Raw genomic sequence first — 14,164 nt, 5'->3', positions numbered from 1 at the left:
CCTGTCCAGAGGCTGTGGAAATAAATAGTTCAAGTGATTCTGAGTAGTTGCAATTGATTCAGTTGATTTTAGTTGGGATATAGGAGTTGTGAGTGATGAAGGTGGGAAAAGTGGCCCGGTCACTGATGGTGGCCCACTCACTGATGAACCACGTTAATATTTTTTATTTTAATATTTTAAATTATATAGGTTTTGAAAGAAAATAAATTATAAAAAATAAATTTAATACTATTGTTTTACTTTTTATTAGTTTTAAACTATCTAAAAAGATAAGAACTATATAAAAATATAATCTTTTTTATTTCTTTAATTTTCTTTATAAACTAACTAAACTTCTATTTATTTATATAAGCTATTTCCTTTTATAATAATACTTAATGCCTATAAAAACGCCTATTTAACCTCTCAGTTCTAAATTAAAATTACTAAAAATCCTAAGAACTCTAACCCCTCCTAATATCTGCAATACAACTGGATGTATTACCTGTGTAAGCCTCCCAGCCTTGTGCTGCGAGGCTGCACCGGCAGCTCAACCCCCCCTGAAGTAATAAAAAATGGGGGCGGACGTTAGACAATCCCCTGGCCAATTGTGACCAGATAAGAGTCATACTTTTCAGGGCTCCGGTATAGGCGCGTCGGCTGCCCCTCCCCCTCTTCATGTTCCCCAGAAAAATAATTCATACGCCATCGTCAGCTTTCGATTTATCAACTAACAGCGCAGAGAATTGACCGTCACGAATCGATGCACCAAAGCCCAGTGTGAACACGTCGCACTTGCTTTTGATCATGGGACTGGTCAATGGCTCGGGATCGGGGTCAAACCCTACCCGCATAACCATCCTAGGCAAAGACGACATCATCGTCGACCACGGCATCTGGCTCGATTTTGTGACTCATGACCTCCTCCAGAACCTCAAGACGTCAACATATGTCTTGATTACCGACACAAACCTCTTCGACACTTACGTACCATCGTTCCAAAAAGTTTTCAATGCGGCTTCCCCGGCGACTACGCGGTTGCTCACCTACGCCATCCCGCCGGGAGAGGTTTCGAAGAGCCGCCAAACGAAAGCTGCCATCGAGGATTGGATGCTGTCGCAAAAATGCACAAGAGACACGGTCATCATTGCGCTTGGGGGTGGAGTGATTGGAGATATGATAGGCTACGTTGCGGCAACTTTCATGCGCGGCATTCGATTTGTCCAGGTGCCGACGACTTTGCTCTCAATGGTTGACTCATCTATCGGTGGCAAGACTGCGATTGACACGCCTATGGGAAAGAATCTCATTGGGGCTTTCTGGCAACCTTTCCGAATCTACATTGACCTAGCATTTCTCGAGACATTGCCGAAACGAGAGTTCATCAACGGCATGGCTGAGGTCATCAAAACCGCCGCGATCTGGGACGAGAACGAGTTCGCAGCACTTGAAGCCAACGCATCCACCATCCTCACCGCAATCAAGTCGAATGCCGAGCCTTCGCAAAGGCTTGCACCCATCCGAGATATACTTAAGCGGATTGTGCTGGGCTCTGCCCGAGTCAAAGCCCAAGTGGTTTCCAGCGACGAAAGAGAAGGAGGTCTTCGCAACTTGCTCAACTTTGGACATTCTATCGGACATGCCTTTGAGGCTTTGCTTACTCCTCAACTCCTACACGGCGAAGCTGTCGCCATTGGCATGGTCAAAGAGGCCGAGTTGGCTCGCTTCCTCGGCGTCCTTCGGCCTGGCGCAGTGGCCCGGCTGGTCAAGTGCATTGCTAGCTACGATCTGCCCACCACTCTACACGACAAGCGGATCGTGAAGTTGACAGCGGGTAAGAAGTGTCCCGTGGACGTTCTATTGGACAAAATGGCCGTGGACAAGAAGAATGATGGAGCAAACAAGAAGATCGTGCTGTTGTCGGCTATCGGTAAAACCTACGAGCAGAAGGCCAGCGTGGTTGAGGATAGTGCTATAAGGGTTGTCCTGTCACCGGCGACCCGCGTATTTCCTGGCGTACCTCAATCTCACAATACCACGGTGACCCCTCCTGGCTCCAAGAGCATCTCGAACCGCGCTCTCGTTCTCGCTGCTCTGGGCCAGGGGACTTGCCGTATCAAAAACTTGCTGCATTCTGATGACACTGAGTATATGCTGTCTGCTATTTCCAAGCTCGGCGGTGCAACCTATGTCTGGGAAGAGGCAGGCGAAGTTCTGGCTGTGGAGGGCAAGGGCGGCAAGCTCAATGCCAGCAAAGAAGCACTGTACTTGGGCAATGCCGGCACTGCGTCTCGTTTCCTAACTACTGTTGTGGCCTTGTGTAACCCTTCAGACGTTTCGTCAACAGTACTGACTGGGAACGCCCGCATGAAGGTTCGCCCGATCGGACCTCTTGTCGACGCCCTACGAGCCAACGGTTTGGGGATAAAATACTTGGGCCAGGAAAAGAGTCTTCCATTGCAAGTCGATGCCGCTGGCGGATTCGAAGGCGGCGTCATTGAACTGGCAGCTACCATATCGTCGCAATACGTTTCATCCATTCTCATGGCTGCCCCGTACGCCAAAAGCCCCGTTACGTTACGGCTTGTAGGCGGAAAGCCAATTTCTCAGCCCTACATCGACATGACCATCGCGATGATGCGGACTTTTGGCGTTGATGTGATCAGATCGAGCGAGGAACCCAACACCTATCACATTCCGAGAGCAGTCTACCAGAACCCGGCCGAGTACGTCGTCGAGAGCGACGCGAGCTCTGCAACTTATCCTCTGGCCATCGCCGCGATCACTGGAACCACCTGCACCGTACCTAACATTGGCTCAGAGTCGCTGCAGGGAGACTCTTGCTTCGCCGTTGACGTACTCAAACCTATGGGTTGCGCAGTTGAGCAAACTGGCACCTCCACCACTGTCACGGGACCGGCAATTGGTACCCTCAAGGCAATCGAGCACGTTGACATGGAGCCAATGACCGATGCCTTCCTCACGGCGTCTGTTCTCGCTGCTGTGGCCTCTGGAACCACCAAAATCAGTGGAATCGCCAACCAGCGCGTCAAGGAGTGCAATCGCATTGGGGCCATGCGTGAACAGTTAGCCAAGTTTGGCGTTGAGACGGATGAGTTTGACGACGGCATCATTATTACTGGGCGGTCCTACCAGAAGCTCCAGGAGCCTACGGAAGGTGTGTTCTGCTACGACGATCACCGCGTTGCCATGAGTTTCAGTGTGTTGTCGACTGTGTCGCCAACGCCGGTGACTATCCTTGAGAGAGACTGCACTGGCAAGACATGGCCAGGTTGGTGGGATACTATGTCCCAGTACTTCAACGTCAGATTGGACGGTGTCGATCAACATCCCAAGACAGAACCGATTGTCTCTCACATCAATTCTCACAAAAACAAGTCGGTGTTCATCATTGGCATGCGTGGTGCCGGTAAGACTACCGCAGGCCGATGGATGGCTGATACGTTGAAGAGGGCCTTCATCGACCTTGATGAAGAGTTAGAGGGACGTGCTGGTATGACCATTCCTGAAATGATCAGGGGCTCCAGGGGTTGGGAGGGGTTCAGAAAAGACGAAGTGGATCTTCTTCGGGACGTCATGGAGAAGCAGGGGCACGGTCGCATCTTCTCTTGCGGTGGTGGCATTGTAGAGACTCCCGAGGCTCGCAAACTTCTTGTCGCTCACCGCCAGAATGGAGGCATCGTTCTGTTGGTTCACCGCAACACCAAGGAAGTTGTCGATTACCTTCTTCTGGACAAGACAAGGCCGGCTTACAGAGAAGACATCGAGGATGTTTACTATCGCCGTAAGCCTTTCTTCGATGAGTGCAGCAATTTCGAATACTTCAGCCCTCATCCTCCTGGCACCGTGGCTACCCGCGAGCCTCCATTGGACTTCCGTCGTTTCGTCATGGCCTTGTGTGGCGAGAGCAGTCAGGTGACACGGGCATTGTCTAAGGACCTCAGCTTCTTTGTCTCACTTACCGTGCCGGAAGTCGCATCATCTTTGGCTCTGATCCCGACTGTCATTGTCGGGTCAGATGCGGTGGAGCTTCGCGCCGACTTGCTGCAGGACTACTCCCCAGAATTCGTAGCTCGTCAAGTGGCACTTCTCAGATCCGTCGCCGATGTGCCCATCATCTTTACCCTGCGAACAATGGCTCAGGGAGGCAAATTCCCGGATGAAGCGTTTGATCAAGGTCTTGAGTTGTACCAAAAGGCTAGCCGCATGGGCGTGGAGTTCATTGACGTTGAGATGACCCTTCCAGAGAAGGTTATCCAGGCCGTGGTGGAAAGGAAGGGACGTTCCCGCATAATCGCGTCACACCATGATCCCCACGGTACCCTTTCCTGGAAAAACGGCTCTTGGACTCCGTTCTACAACAAAGCTCTTCAATGGGGAGACGTTATCAAGTTGGTTGGCACTGCCCAAAGCCTTGAGGATAATTACGACTTGGCACGCTTCAAGTCGGAGATGCTTGCTTCCCACAGGACGCCCATTATTGCGCTCAATATGGGGAGTGCCGGCAAATTGAGCCGTGTTCTGAATGGCTGTCTCACCCCAGTTTCGCATCCCGACTTGCCCTTCAAGGCCGCTCCGGGGCAACTATCGGCCGCCGAGATACGGAAGGCGTTGTCGCTCCTAGGGGGCATCGATCCCAAGTCTTTCTACCTGTTTGGCAAACCTATCTCAGCCTCGAGATCTCCCGCACTGCATAACTCACTTTTCGACCTGGTCGGTCTACCGCACAAGTATTGGCGGAAGGAGACCGATGTCGCCGCCGATCTACGTGACATCATTCGCGCTCCAGATTTCGGCGGCGCATCTGTCACAATTCCTCTTAAGCTAGACATCATGAACGAAATTGACGAGGTTTCGGAAGCTGCTCGGGTTATTGGAGCTGTCAATACCATCATCCCCGTGTCTGGCAGCGGCCAGGATGGAGCCAAACTTGTCGGCGATAATACTGACTGGTTGGGGATGGTTTACGCTCTTCAATCGGAGGGGACAACTGCTCGCTCATCCTCGGGGGTCCAACATGCTGCTATGGTAATTGGTTCTGGTGGGACGACGAGAGCGGCCATTTTCGCCTTGCACTCGCTAGGCTTCGGGCCCATTTACGCACTTGCGCGCAACACCAACGGCCTTGAGACCCTCAAAGCCTCATTCCCTCCTGAGTTCCGCATCGAAGCACTGAAAAGTGCTGACCAAGTACCCATGCTGGCATCGTCACCTACTGTTGTAGTCAGCACGATCCCCGCTGACAAGCCAGTTGACCCGTCGCTTCGAGAGACACTCATGGCAGTGCTTCGCCACGAGAACGTAGGTGATGTGACTCGCGTTCTTCTCGAAATGGCGTATCAGCCTCGCCATACCCCGTTGATGCAACTTGCCGAAGATGCTGGATGGACGACTATTCCAGGCCTTGAAGTACTCGCAGCCCAGGGATGGTATCAGGTACGCATGCTCCTATCTCAGTATCGCAATGATGATTGAGATGAAGGCCTAGACTGACTCTGATTATAGTTCCAGAGATGGACCGATATCGTTCCCCAGTATGAAACCGCTCGGGAAGCCGTACTTGGTGAATCAAGCAAGACCGAGGCATGACGGTGGTGAATGGAAGAATCACAGAAGGGATAGTTTCTCCGGTAAAAGCAGAGCCGCTATGTCTTCGTCTACTGGCCTGGCAGGTGGAGGAGACAAAGTACGCGGGATTTGTGGTATTTCGGTTTGACCACGATGCATACTAGACAGTAGAGTAGAACCAGATGGAATATTGAACCCGTCGGCACGCATGGTGCGTTCAAATTGGCGAAGACAGCAAATCATGCGCGCGTACCGACATTCCTTTCCGCTTGAGTTTGGGTCAGTTACCACACAACCGCCATGCTCGGCAGACTCGGATGTCGTTACGATACTGTTGTTCTACTCATTTAGTCTAAGAAAATGGTTTGCAGCAATGAAAATGTGCGTCATGTACAGAATGGTTTGCGATAATCGTACTCTATATTATCATCTCCCCCCTTGACATACATTCCCCGTCCTGCCATAAAAGCTAATGTGTAATAACGCTCGTTGTAATTTTGTCTAGTCCATGTCATCAAATGTTGAGTAGTATAGTATACATAAAACCGTTACGCATGACGGTGACGCTGTGAAGAACCGAAATCCAGTCCAGTCAAGAAGGAAATGCGAGATAATGTACAACTTAGGGACTCGATCAATGGCCCGTATCAGATATTGAGCACACGGTTTTCTGAGCTTAATCCATCTCACTTCCGTACTATCATACATTGTGCTACAACAATGAGAAAAGAGAAAAAGAGAGTGTGATACGCACGCGATGGCAAAGCGTGCGACCGCTGAGGGAATGCCAATTGGGTGCGGATGATGGTCGCTGACGGAACCATGGGATCCACATCCAAGCAGGATGTAATGATGCCCTTGCTCATGTCGCCTCGCAAGTGAGACAAAGGTTCTTAGCGTAGACAAATGATCATGCCAAGCCTGGTGATGATGTCGTCGAGCGGATGTGGGAGTTCGGACCAGCAGGGTCGCATGGATAGGCGCAGGATTGTCCATGTGGATGATGTCATTGTGGAACATCCAGATCGTCAGGGTCGTGCCGCACAGACCATTGTGATGTCATACTACGCGACCCTTGCTGCAGTGTGAGGACCCTGAATCCCCACCGTAGTGTCCACCAACCCCGCTTATTCCAACAGCTTCGGGGACAGTCCTTGGTAACAACATCCGAAGTTGTCTCGACGTTGGGATTGGCAGAACGTTGCCTAACATCATCTCGCATGCTTTGGGGTTCGTGACGACTTGTCGAGCATCGAGTTCCGTATCCACAAAGTTGCCCTGTCAATCGTCCATTGTCGCGCAGCTACTTTTGCAGTTGCTGCACCTCAAATGACCATGGCAAGTGTGTAGGCGTGCGCCGCAATCATCCGCTCATGACAGCTGTCCACGTCTGCGGTGTTTCCCAGGAAATTCGACATCGGGATGGCAGACGCGGTAATGTCTTGTGAGGGCGTCCGCACGGCTGAAGGTCTTTTCTTCCGTGCACAAGTTGCAACGGACTTTCTGTTTTCGCGCGTTGTGAATTGTGTCTTCGTGGCGGGTGAGGTCGTAAGGTCTGGAAAAGATGGTATGGCATGGTTTACCAGTACTAGGATTGATCCGATCACATCGGTGTGGGCCCGCCTGGCTGTTAAGCAAGCTGTTTGGTGTGGGGACAATGCTGGCATCAGGTCTTCGAGGACCGCCGAGAGTTTGCGTTTGCCTATGGCCCTCGCGCTTGTGCTTTTGCAGCAGTGCAGGCGTCTCGAAACGCAGCGTACAGCCGTGATAGGTACAGGTGTATGTGCCACCATCGGCGGCGGCGCCAACTGGCTTAACCAAGGGACCGCCGGTCGAACTGGATGTTCCTTCAGACGTTCCAGAACTGGACTCGGCTGAGCTCAAGCGCGGTGTTTGCTCGTGTGACTGTCGAGAATGTGCAATGAAAGGATATTGTTGGGGTATCTGGACGCCATTGGGGAATTGCATCGCCACGTACGGGAAAGCAGCGGCACTTGGCACAGGCGTTCTCACGTATGTGCTACTGTGGTCTTGGGGGACCGCCGACTTGACGAGATCATCAAAGTCCGCTGCATTCTGGGAGGGAAACAACGGGAAAGAATCATCCCCCTCCGCATCATGAAACTCCAGCATGGCGTCTTTAGGCGATATCGTTTTGGGCGTCTCCGGTTCAGACTTCATGGATAGTTGCTGTCTCAAGATCTGCGCATCCCTCTCAGCCTTCTTCTGCTCCCTCATTTGGCGTGCGGAATTAAATCTCAGGCGAGATCCTGCCAGATTTGCACCAAACTCATGATTTGCGACAGGTGCCAGTGGCGAGCCTTGGCGAAACGGTGATCGGTCTCGAGAACCACTTGAGGCTGGGGATTGCGCAGCGCTGAGGTGTTGATTATTGGCAGCGTTCAGCCGTTGAGCAAAGACGTCGTTGTTTGGTGACATTGCCATTTGACTGTGAGCCGGCGACGCTGATGTAATAGTGAAGTTGGGGCTGTAAAGCTCGTCGTTGTAGATGTCTGTCATTGTGCGGTCCAACTTGGGCACGCTGCTGAAAACTGCATCGTTCAAAAGGTGTGAGCTGAGATACGGAAATTGGGAAGAATAGGACGGGGTAGACGTACCAGCTTTGCGTCTTCTATCATCTTCGTGATCGCCTGCGGACGGCGTTGCGGGTGAGTCACCAGCTACCGAGCTTGCCACCGAATTTGGGTGTGACCTGCTGCTGCCTGCCACGGAAAGCTCGGGTGCAGGCAAAAGGCCGCTGCGATCGGACCTAGGCCTCTGAATATTAAGCGCCGATGTATACCCACTCATGTCAGAGGGTATCGCGGCAAGACCGTTGTAATTGGGGTAAACGTTGTCATGAGATGGCATGGCCTTGGCCAACTGATAGAACGAGTGGCTGTCCTGAGTTTGCATGTCGTAAAGGCCGTCGGGAGTAGAATCAGTGACTGCAATCTGGGGGTTCGATGTGTTGTGGCTGAAGGGCGATGCAGGACCAGCGGAACCCAGTGACGACAGCGATGACTCCCGTTGGTGGGAGAATCGACCAATGGGCTTGGTATTGTACTGGTTTGCAAGAACCCAGGCGTCGGACTGCATCAGGTCGTGTGGAAGTTGGCTGGGATTGCTCAAGTCGACGCTTACAGGTGAGTCGTCAAAAACTGCAGAGACGGGCGCCACTCTTCTTGGGACAGCAAGATGAGAGGAGTTAAAGTTGGGAAACGAGGAGGACGGGTGAGCCCCGAGTGAATAGTGCTGGGACGTGAACGACTGAGTCGAGAGGGGCGAGGAAGATATACTCGAAATGTTTATGTCGTTTGTCGAGTCGTCTGGGTTGGTGTCGTTGTCGACGTCAAGTGGGTGAGGATAGAAGTGGTGGCCTTGGGGCTGGCGGTGTGGCTGTGGCTGATGGCGATAAAAGCGTTGTTGCTGAAGAGGTTGCGTAGTAGCGGGTCGGTTTAACAGCATGATGTGTTTATTGAGAAAGATATTGTAGATTTGTAGAAGCAAGGTGTGAAGGTGGCAAACGTCGGAGGGACGGCGGCTTATATGGAAGACTAAATGCGCATCGAGCAGGTTCTTAGCTGCACAACCTACGTATGGGCTTGGTAGTGGGCTTGCAGGCCCATGCTGACTAGCGACTGAGTGAGGTAAGGCAGTGTATACGTACCGGTGTGGGGTGTTAGTGAACATGGTTGAGGCATGCAATAGCCTGCCGGGCTTAGACATTGTGGAATAATATGTACGTACCGTCTCTCACTTATTTGGAGAGCGGAGCGGAGGTACCGGCTGGATACCCGAGGCTTGGACTGATGCCCAGAGAGGGAGCATCATCAGGGGAGCAGGGTGCAAGGTAATAGGGATCGGGACCAGGGTGCGTGGGGATGATGCAGAAGGTGACGGGAAGGAGGGGGGGATGCTTTTTTTTTCTTTCTTTTTTCCCCCCTCTATCTCCGTTCCTCGCTTCCCACCTTAGGATGGATGACCAACACTTCGTTTGGAAATTCGGGGAATACCCAAGACCGATGACGGTCCTGCCTGTTTTGACTTTTCTCCCTCTCCCCCCACCATGTCGAGCACCACCAAAGAGAGGGTAAGGTTATCTGATGTTCAGTAATTTGTGCTGAGCAAGTCGGCTTATGATGATTTTTCTTCCCCATAAAATATACGGCTTACGATGACATGCGACTTCGAAGCCACATGGCCGACAGATTTCAAGTGTGAAGGCCTTCTACTTGACTTATTTTTGCATTCTTACCAACTCTGCCGGACTGCTAGTGATGGAGACAGACGGAAAAGGAGCTTGATGGAGCCGATTTTTGGCCTGATATCACGCACGACCTGTTCGACACTGGTTGGCTCATATAACCAAGCGCGAATGGCTACAGGCAAAGTTGCGGCATGTAACCAGCGCCGGCGGCAGTGGCAGATGACACAAAATTGGTCATACCACAATTCAAATAATGAGTAATGGGCTGCACTCCATATCTTAATAGCTTGGTATTCAAATGGTCGCTACAGATGCTGGTGCTCGCTCGAAGCTTCTGCGTGGTTCTCAACCGCCCTTGGTCCTCGCTACAGTATCAATCCTAGCCAAGTTATCTGGGGCATCTTACCTGATCTTGGGGCACCAGGCACGCAGGTTGGGAAAACGTTGTCGAAATGACCTTCTAGACCTGCGATTGCGTCGGAAACACTCCGGTTCTGCTTGGGCCAGCGATCAAGACGTAGGTGACTCCATTTCAGCGATAGGGGCATCGATCATCCCGTCGTTGCCAGGTGGAGTGACGTAAGGTCGCTGTGCACTGACACCTCGGCGGCACACCCTCACAGCATGAGTACTGCGTAGGTACGCAGTAGTCAAAGACGGGCATGGACGGTAGGTGGAATCGATGCACTGGAATGTTTGGAGGAGTGGGCCCACCCTCCGCCGCGGTCGTACTGCAGGTACTCACGCTGCCCTACACCTTAGCTCTGCAAGTTCACCACATACGTACTTTACCGTGCCTTGCAATGTCGACTGGTTACCAACATGGTCTCCGCCGCACCTGAGGGTAGTAGGGGTCTGTTGAACGTTCGCACGCAATCGAAGCTGACTTGCTGCACCAAGGCAGCCCTGCCTAGCTGTACTGCTGTCTGACGCAGTTTGGCTGGCTGAGGACGGGACGGTGATGTGGAGAGCAAATCGCGACCATGCTCGCTGCACCAATCGCTTTTGCTGCTCGCTGTCTGTTTAGAGGTGCCTTATCCGTACTTAGATGCCATGAAAAGCGAGTACGGGCCGAGAGCGGCCCAGGCCACGCTGGACTGTTGCTCTGTGTCTGTGGCTGCATCGGCGGGGCAAAGGCCGCTCCGTGGTAACGTTTCCCCGCCGAGCAATGAATAGCAGAATATCAGTGGCACCCCGCCAATAGGATGCCTACCCAGGTCTTTGTGTGGCTAAGCGTAATGCGCTGAGGGTCCAGGCCAGACGCACAAGCCGAAGCAAGCCATGAACCCATCAGTAAAGGTGACCTTCCACTTGGAGTGCAGTGTGCAGGTCCGACGCCAATAAGCGTTCTACCAGCTGCACACGACCTCGTGGCATGCCCAACAGCAGCCAAGGCTCCGTTCCTGTACAGGATTTAGGTGGGAAGAAAAATGGTTAACCAGGCTCTTAATGGGTCTCCCTAAAGCCACCTCACTTCAGTTCAGGGTTTTGAAAGAGTCAAGGGCAAGCTCTGCGCATGAGCAGATGCGCTTTGCCCGTGCCTCGGCAGAGGCTCGGGATCTGTTTCGAGACCGTTGTGGCTTACATAACCATCTCGTCGTCCCCTCCTGGCCTGTCCGGACTCCGCCCACAGGCCTCCAACCTTCGTTCTGTCTTACGCCGCACGAACATCGGGCTTAGGAGTTCTCCGCGCGACCCTCTGCTTCGTCATCCGTTGAGCGACTTTTGAATACGATTATGGACTCGAAGAATATTCGATGGGGTCCGCAAAGTATCGTTCTTGATGATTCGTCTCCCGCTCTTTTTGCTGACTTCCAAATGCAAGACCACTGCCCCCCCTTTTTTTTTCCTTTTTTTTTCCCCCCCCTTCTCTTTCTCGCGCTTCAGGTGCACATTACTCATACCACGTTTGCTCAGTATTGGTGTTCGGCTAATCATCGTCATTGGGCTAGGCTGGGGTGGTGTGGTGGTGTGTTAGTGTGTTCCATTGGTTTTGGGGGTGGCTTGAGTGGCCTGGTCCGGGAACATTGGCTACCAGCCTACCTAGGTAGCAGATGGGGTGGTCGTACGGCGCCTACGCAGTAGAGGGAACCTGTGGCTAGGTAGGTAGGTAAGGTGAGGTGGTGCCCGTTGCCTCCCGCCGTCGCCGTCGCCGTTGCCGTCGGTCGGTCAACAGTCCGTCGTGCCCAACTCACCTCATGCTTTCTGGCATTCCCCAACCTCTGGAAAATTTCTGCCACGCATGTGAGCGATTGACACAAGCCTCCCGAATTCAACTTCCGGAGGCAACTAGAAACTCATCCTCAGCTTTCCGCGCAGGATACGGATGACGCTCCCGAGGCAACCCAAACCCAAGACCTGCTGAGTGCAGGGTATCCGTGCCCCTACCCAAGGATCTGGGATATCAGCCACACTTAATTGTCGGGTGATCTACCCTTACTAGTTGCCGTAGTTGTGGCTCTAGCCGACCCAACTGAGCGGACGCAGGCTGAGCTTGACGCAGGCTTCCTGGCCGACTTCAATCTCATCCGTAGTTTTTCCGCTGAGAAGCCGACCTTATGCGTTCTGTTCGGGGAGTCACAGTAAACAAATTGTCATGCGGACGCATACATTCTGCGTTGCCGCCGGCTAGGGTTTGATGCTTTGGTGCGTACCATAGTAAGTCGTAGGTAGCGACCACTCGAGTGAGTCATCCTCATCTTTGAGCTGCGCTCCCTACACATGTTCGTGTTCCCGATCCGTCGCATCACAGCCTTGCCGGTTTGTGAGAATGGAGGAGGATCGGCCGGGAAGACCTCACAGCGGTCTCGACCGTCGGCAGCCGGTGGTGATGTGGGTCGCTAGGTCGGTCGGCCGGTCTGGCCAAGCTGGCAGGCAGCGTTCATGTTTGTTGGACCCCACGGCCACGGTTGAAGTCGGAAGTAGGAATTGACATGCAACGGACTGTAGATGTTCAGTCCTTGGTACGCGCCGGTAAGGGGGCTGCACTTGCACTTCAAGTTTCCGTAGCAAAGCCTTCTAACTTCCACATCGGTTTATCGAATTGCATTTCTTAGCTCTCTCTGATCGTGGTTTAGATGTGAGCCCTGGTCTGGTTGACTCGCGTATCACTCTTTTTTTTTTTTTTCCCCGCATAGACGATGCAAGCTGAATACATACATTTTCTATTTGAGGATATGTCCGCCGCGCCGGATTGTTTCCGCCAACGCAGCAATCCAGATCAAGCACCGCACACGTACAGACTGATGGAGCCATTGCCGATAGCGATGCAGTGCCGTCGTTGATTGATCCATACCTAGTGCAAGGAATCATCCGTAGTACGCTTGGCGCTGCAGGTGTCACTGTGTCAGAGTCTAGAGGGAGAGGAAAAAAAGAAAAATAAAAAGAAAAAAAAAATCCTTAAAGTCCTAAACTACTACGGGATGGGGGACTCTCGATCCTTTCTGTCATGCAGCCAAGAGTCCGGGCCTGTAGGTCGGGTACGTTCTGGTCTTCGGCTTTCCCATGCTCTGAATTTTCGAGTTGGTGGCATCCAATTGATTTTCGTACCGAATACAGGCCCATGCACACCGGACAAGCGCCTCGGACTGAGTAAAAGCGACGATTAGGTAGGGTGAATTTCTCATGTGTCCTTCTCTGCGGTCTTCGTGGTTCCCCTGGCCTGACTGCGCCTCCGCGGCTTAACCAATTGAAATGCGCATCTATGTGGCTCAGCCTTTGATGGGACGGGAAGTGTAGGCATCGGAATGACATCCCACAACCCGAATCCGACTGACCGATCTCGGTTAACAAGCCACACTCAGGAGCATCGGGAACCTTACGGATTGATTTCCTCTGTTGGTCCATGGGTGCCACAGCCGGTTTGACAGACGCGCAGCGAAGGCCGCGCTTACAAATTAAGCTCAGCGAGCGGCCCCAACATTTTGACATTCAAAGCCGCGGCATGCAGCGTCGGTAGCTCCGGCACATCAGTCTACGTACGAAGCGCACCCCGGACCAGCTTGCCCACCTATTCCGCATTCCGCGCTTGGATGGGGTTTCTGGTTTTCCATCCGACTTGGTAGAGGCACGGATTCTTTCCGCTGAGTTGACAACCTTGGACCGAAATCCTACGTATCGCACACGTATTTTGGTTTATTACCCCGGCCCATCCGCTTTTGCCGGTCGGTAGTCCACCTCACCCGGGCGAAATGCAACTATCATGGATACTGCGTTTTCCAATCGTTCCATTCTCAGGGTGCGGATCGCTACACATGTGTGCGTGTGCATAATGGTACAAACTCATGGGCTTGACTCACCACGGGCGGCGCCGCGCACTCGCCTTACGTCCGGAGTGCACAGCGCCTGTCATCGGACTCGTCACCTTACGCGCTTCGTTGTCGAGAG

The 14,164-nt window shown here is 52.6% G+C and overlaps 2 protein-coding genes across 2 annotated transcripts; one reads left to right on the top strand and one right to left on the bottom strand.

Moving 5' to 3' along the window:
* Nucleotides 1-786: 786 nt before the first annotated feature.
* CGGC5_v008961 (Pentafunctional AROM polypeptide) lies at nt 787-5,589 on the top strand (the record flags this gene model as incomplete). The annotated part of the gene is made up of 2 exons (XM_032020359.1): nt 787-5,436; nt 5,506-5,589. The coding sequence occupies 2 exons, from the start codon at nt 787-789 to the stop codon at nt 5,587-5,589; spliced, it is 4,734 nt and encodes a 1,577-aa protein (XP_031882662.1).
* A 1,350-nt stretch (nt 5,590-6,939) lies between these two features.
* RPN4 (Transcriptional regulator RPN4) lies at nt 6,940-9,036 on the bottom strand (the record flags this gene model as incomplete). Its single annotated transcript, XM_032020357.2, has 3 exons — nt 6,940-8,120; nt 8,187-8,634; nt 8,713-9,036. The coding sequence occupies 3 exons, from the start codon at nt 9,034-9,036 to the stop codon at nt 6,940-6,942; spliced, it is 1,953 nt and encodes a 650-aa protein (XP_031882564.2).
* Between the last annotated feature and the right edge of the window lie 5,128 nt (nt 9,037-14,164).

This window comes from Colletotrichum fructicola, assembly GCF_000319635.2.
Source record: "Colletotrichum fructicola Nara gc5 chromosome Unknown KSG_Nara_v1_contig05, whole genome shotgun sequence".
NCBI lineage: Eukaryota > Fungi > Ascomycota > Sordariomycetes > Glomerellales > Glomerellaceae > Colletotrichum > Colletotrichum fructicola.
Note: the sequence above shows the minus strand (reverse complement) of the source record. Positions and strands in the feature narration are given on the sequence as shown.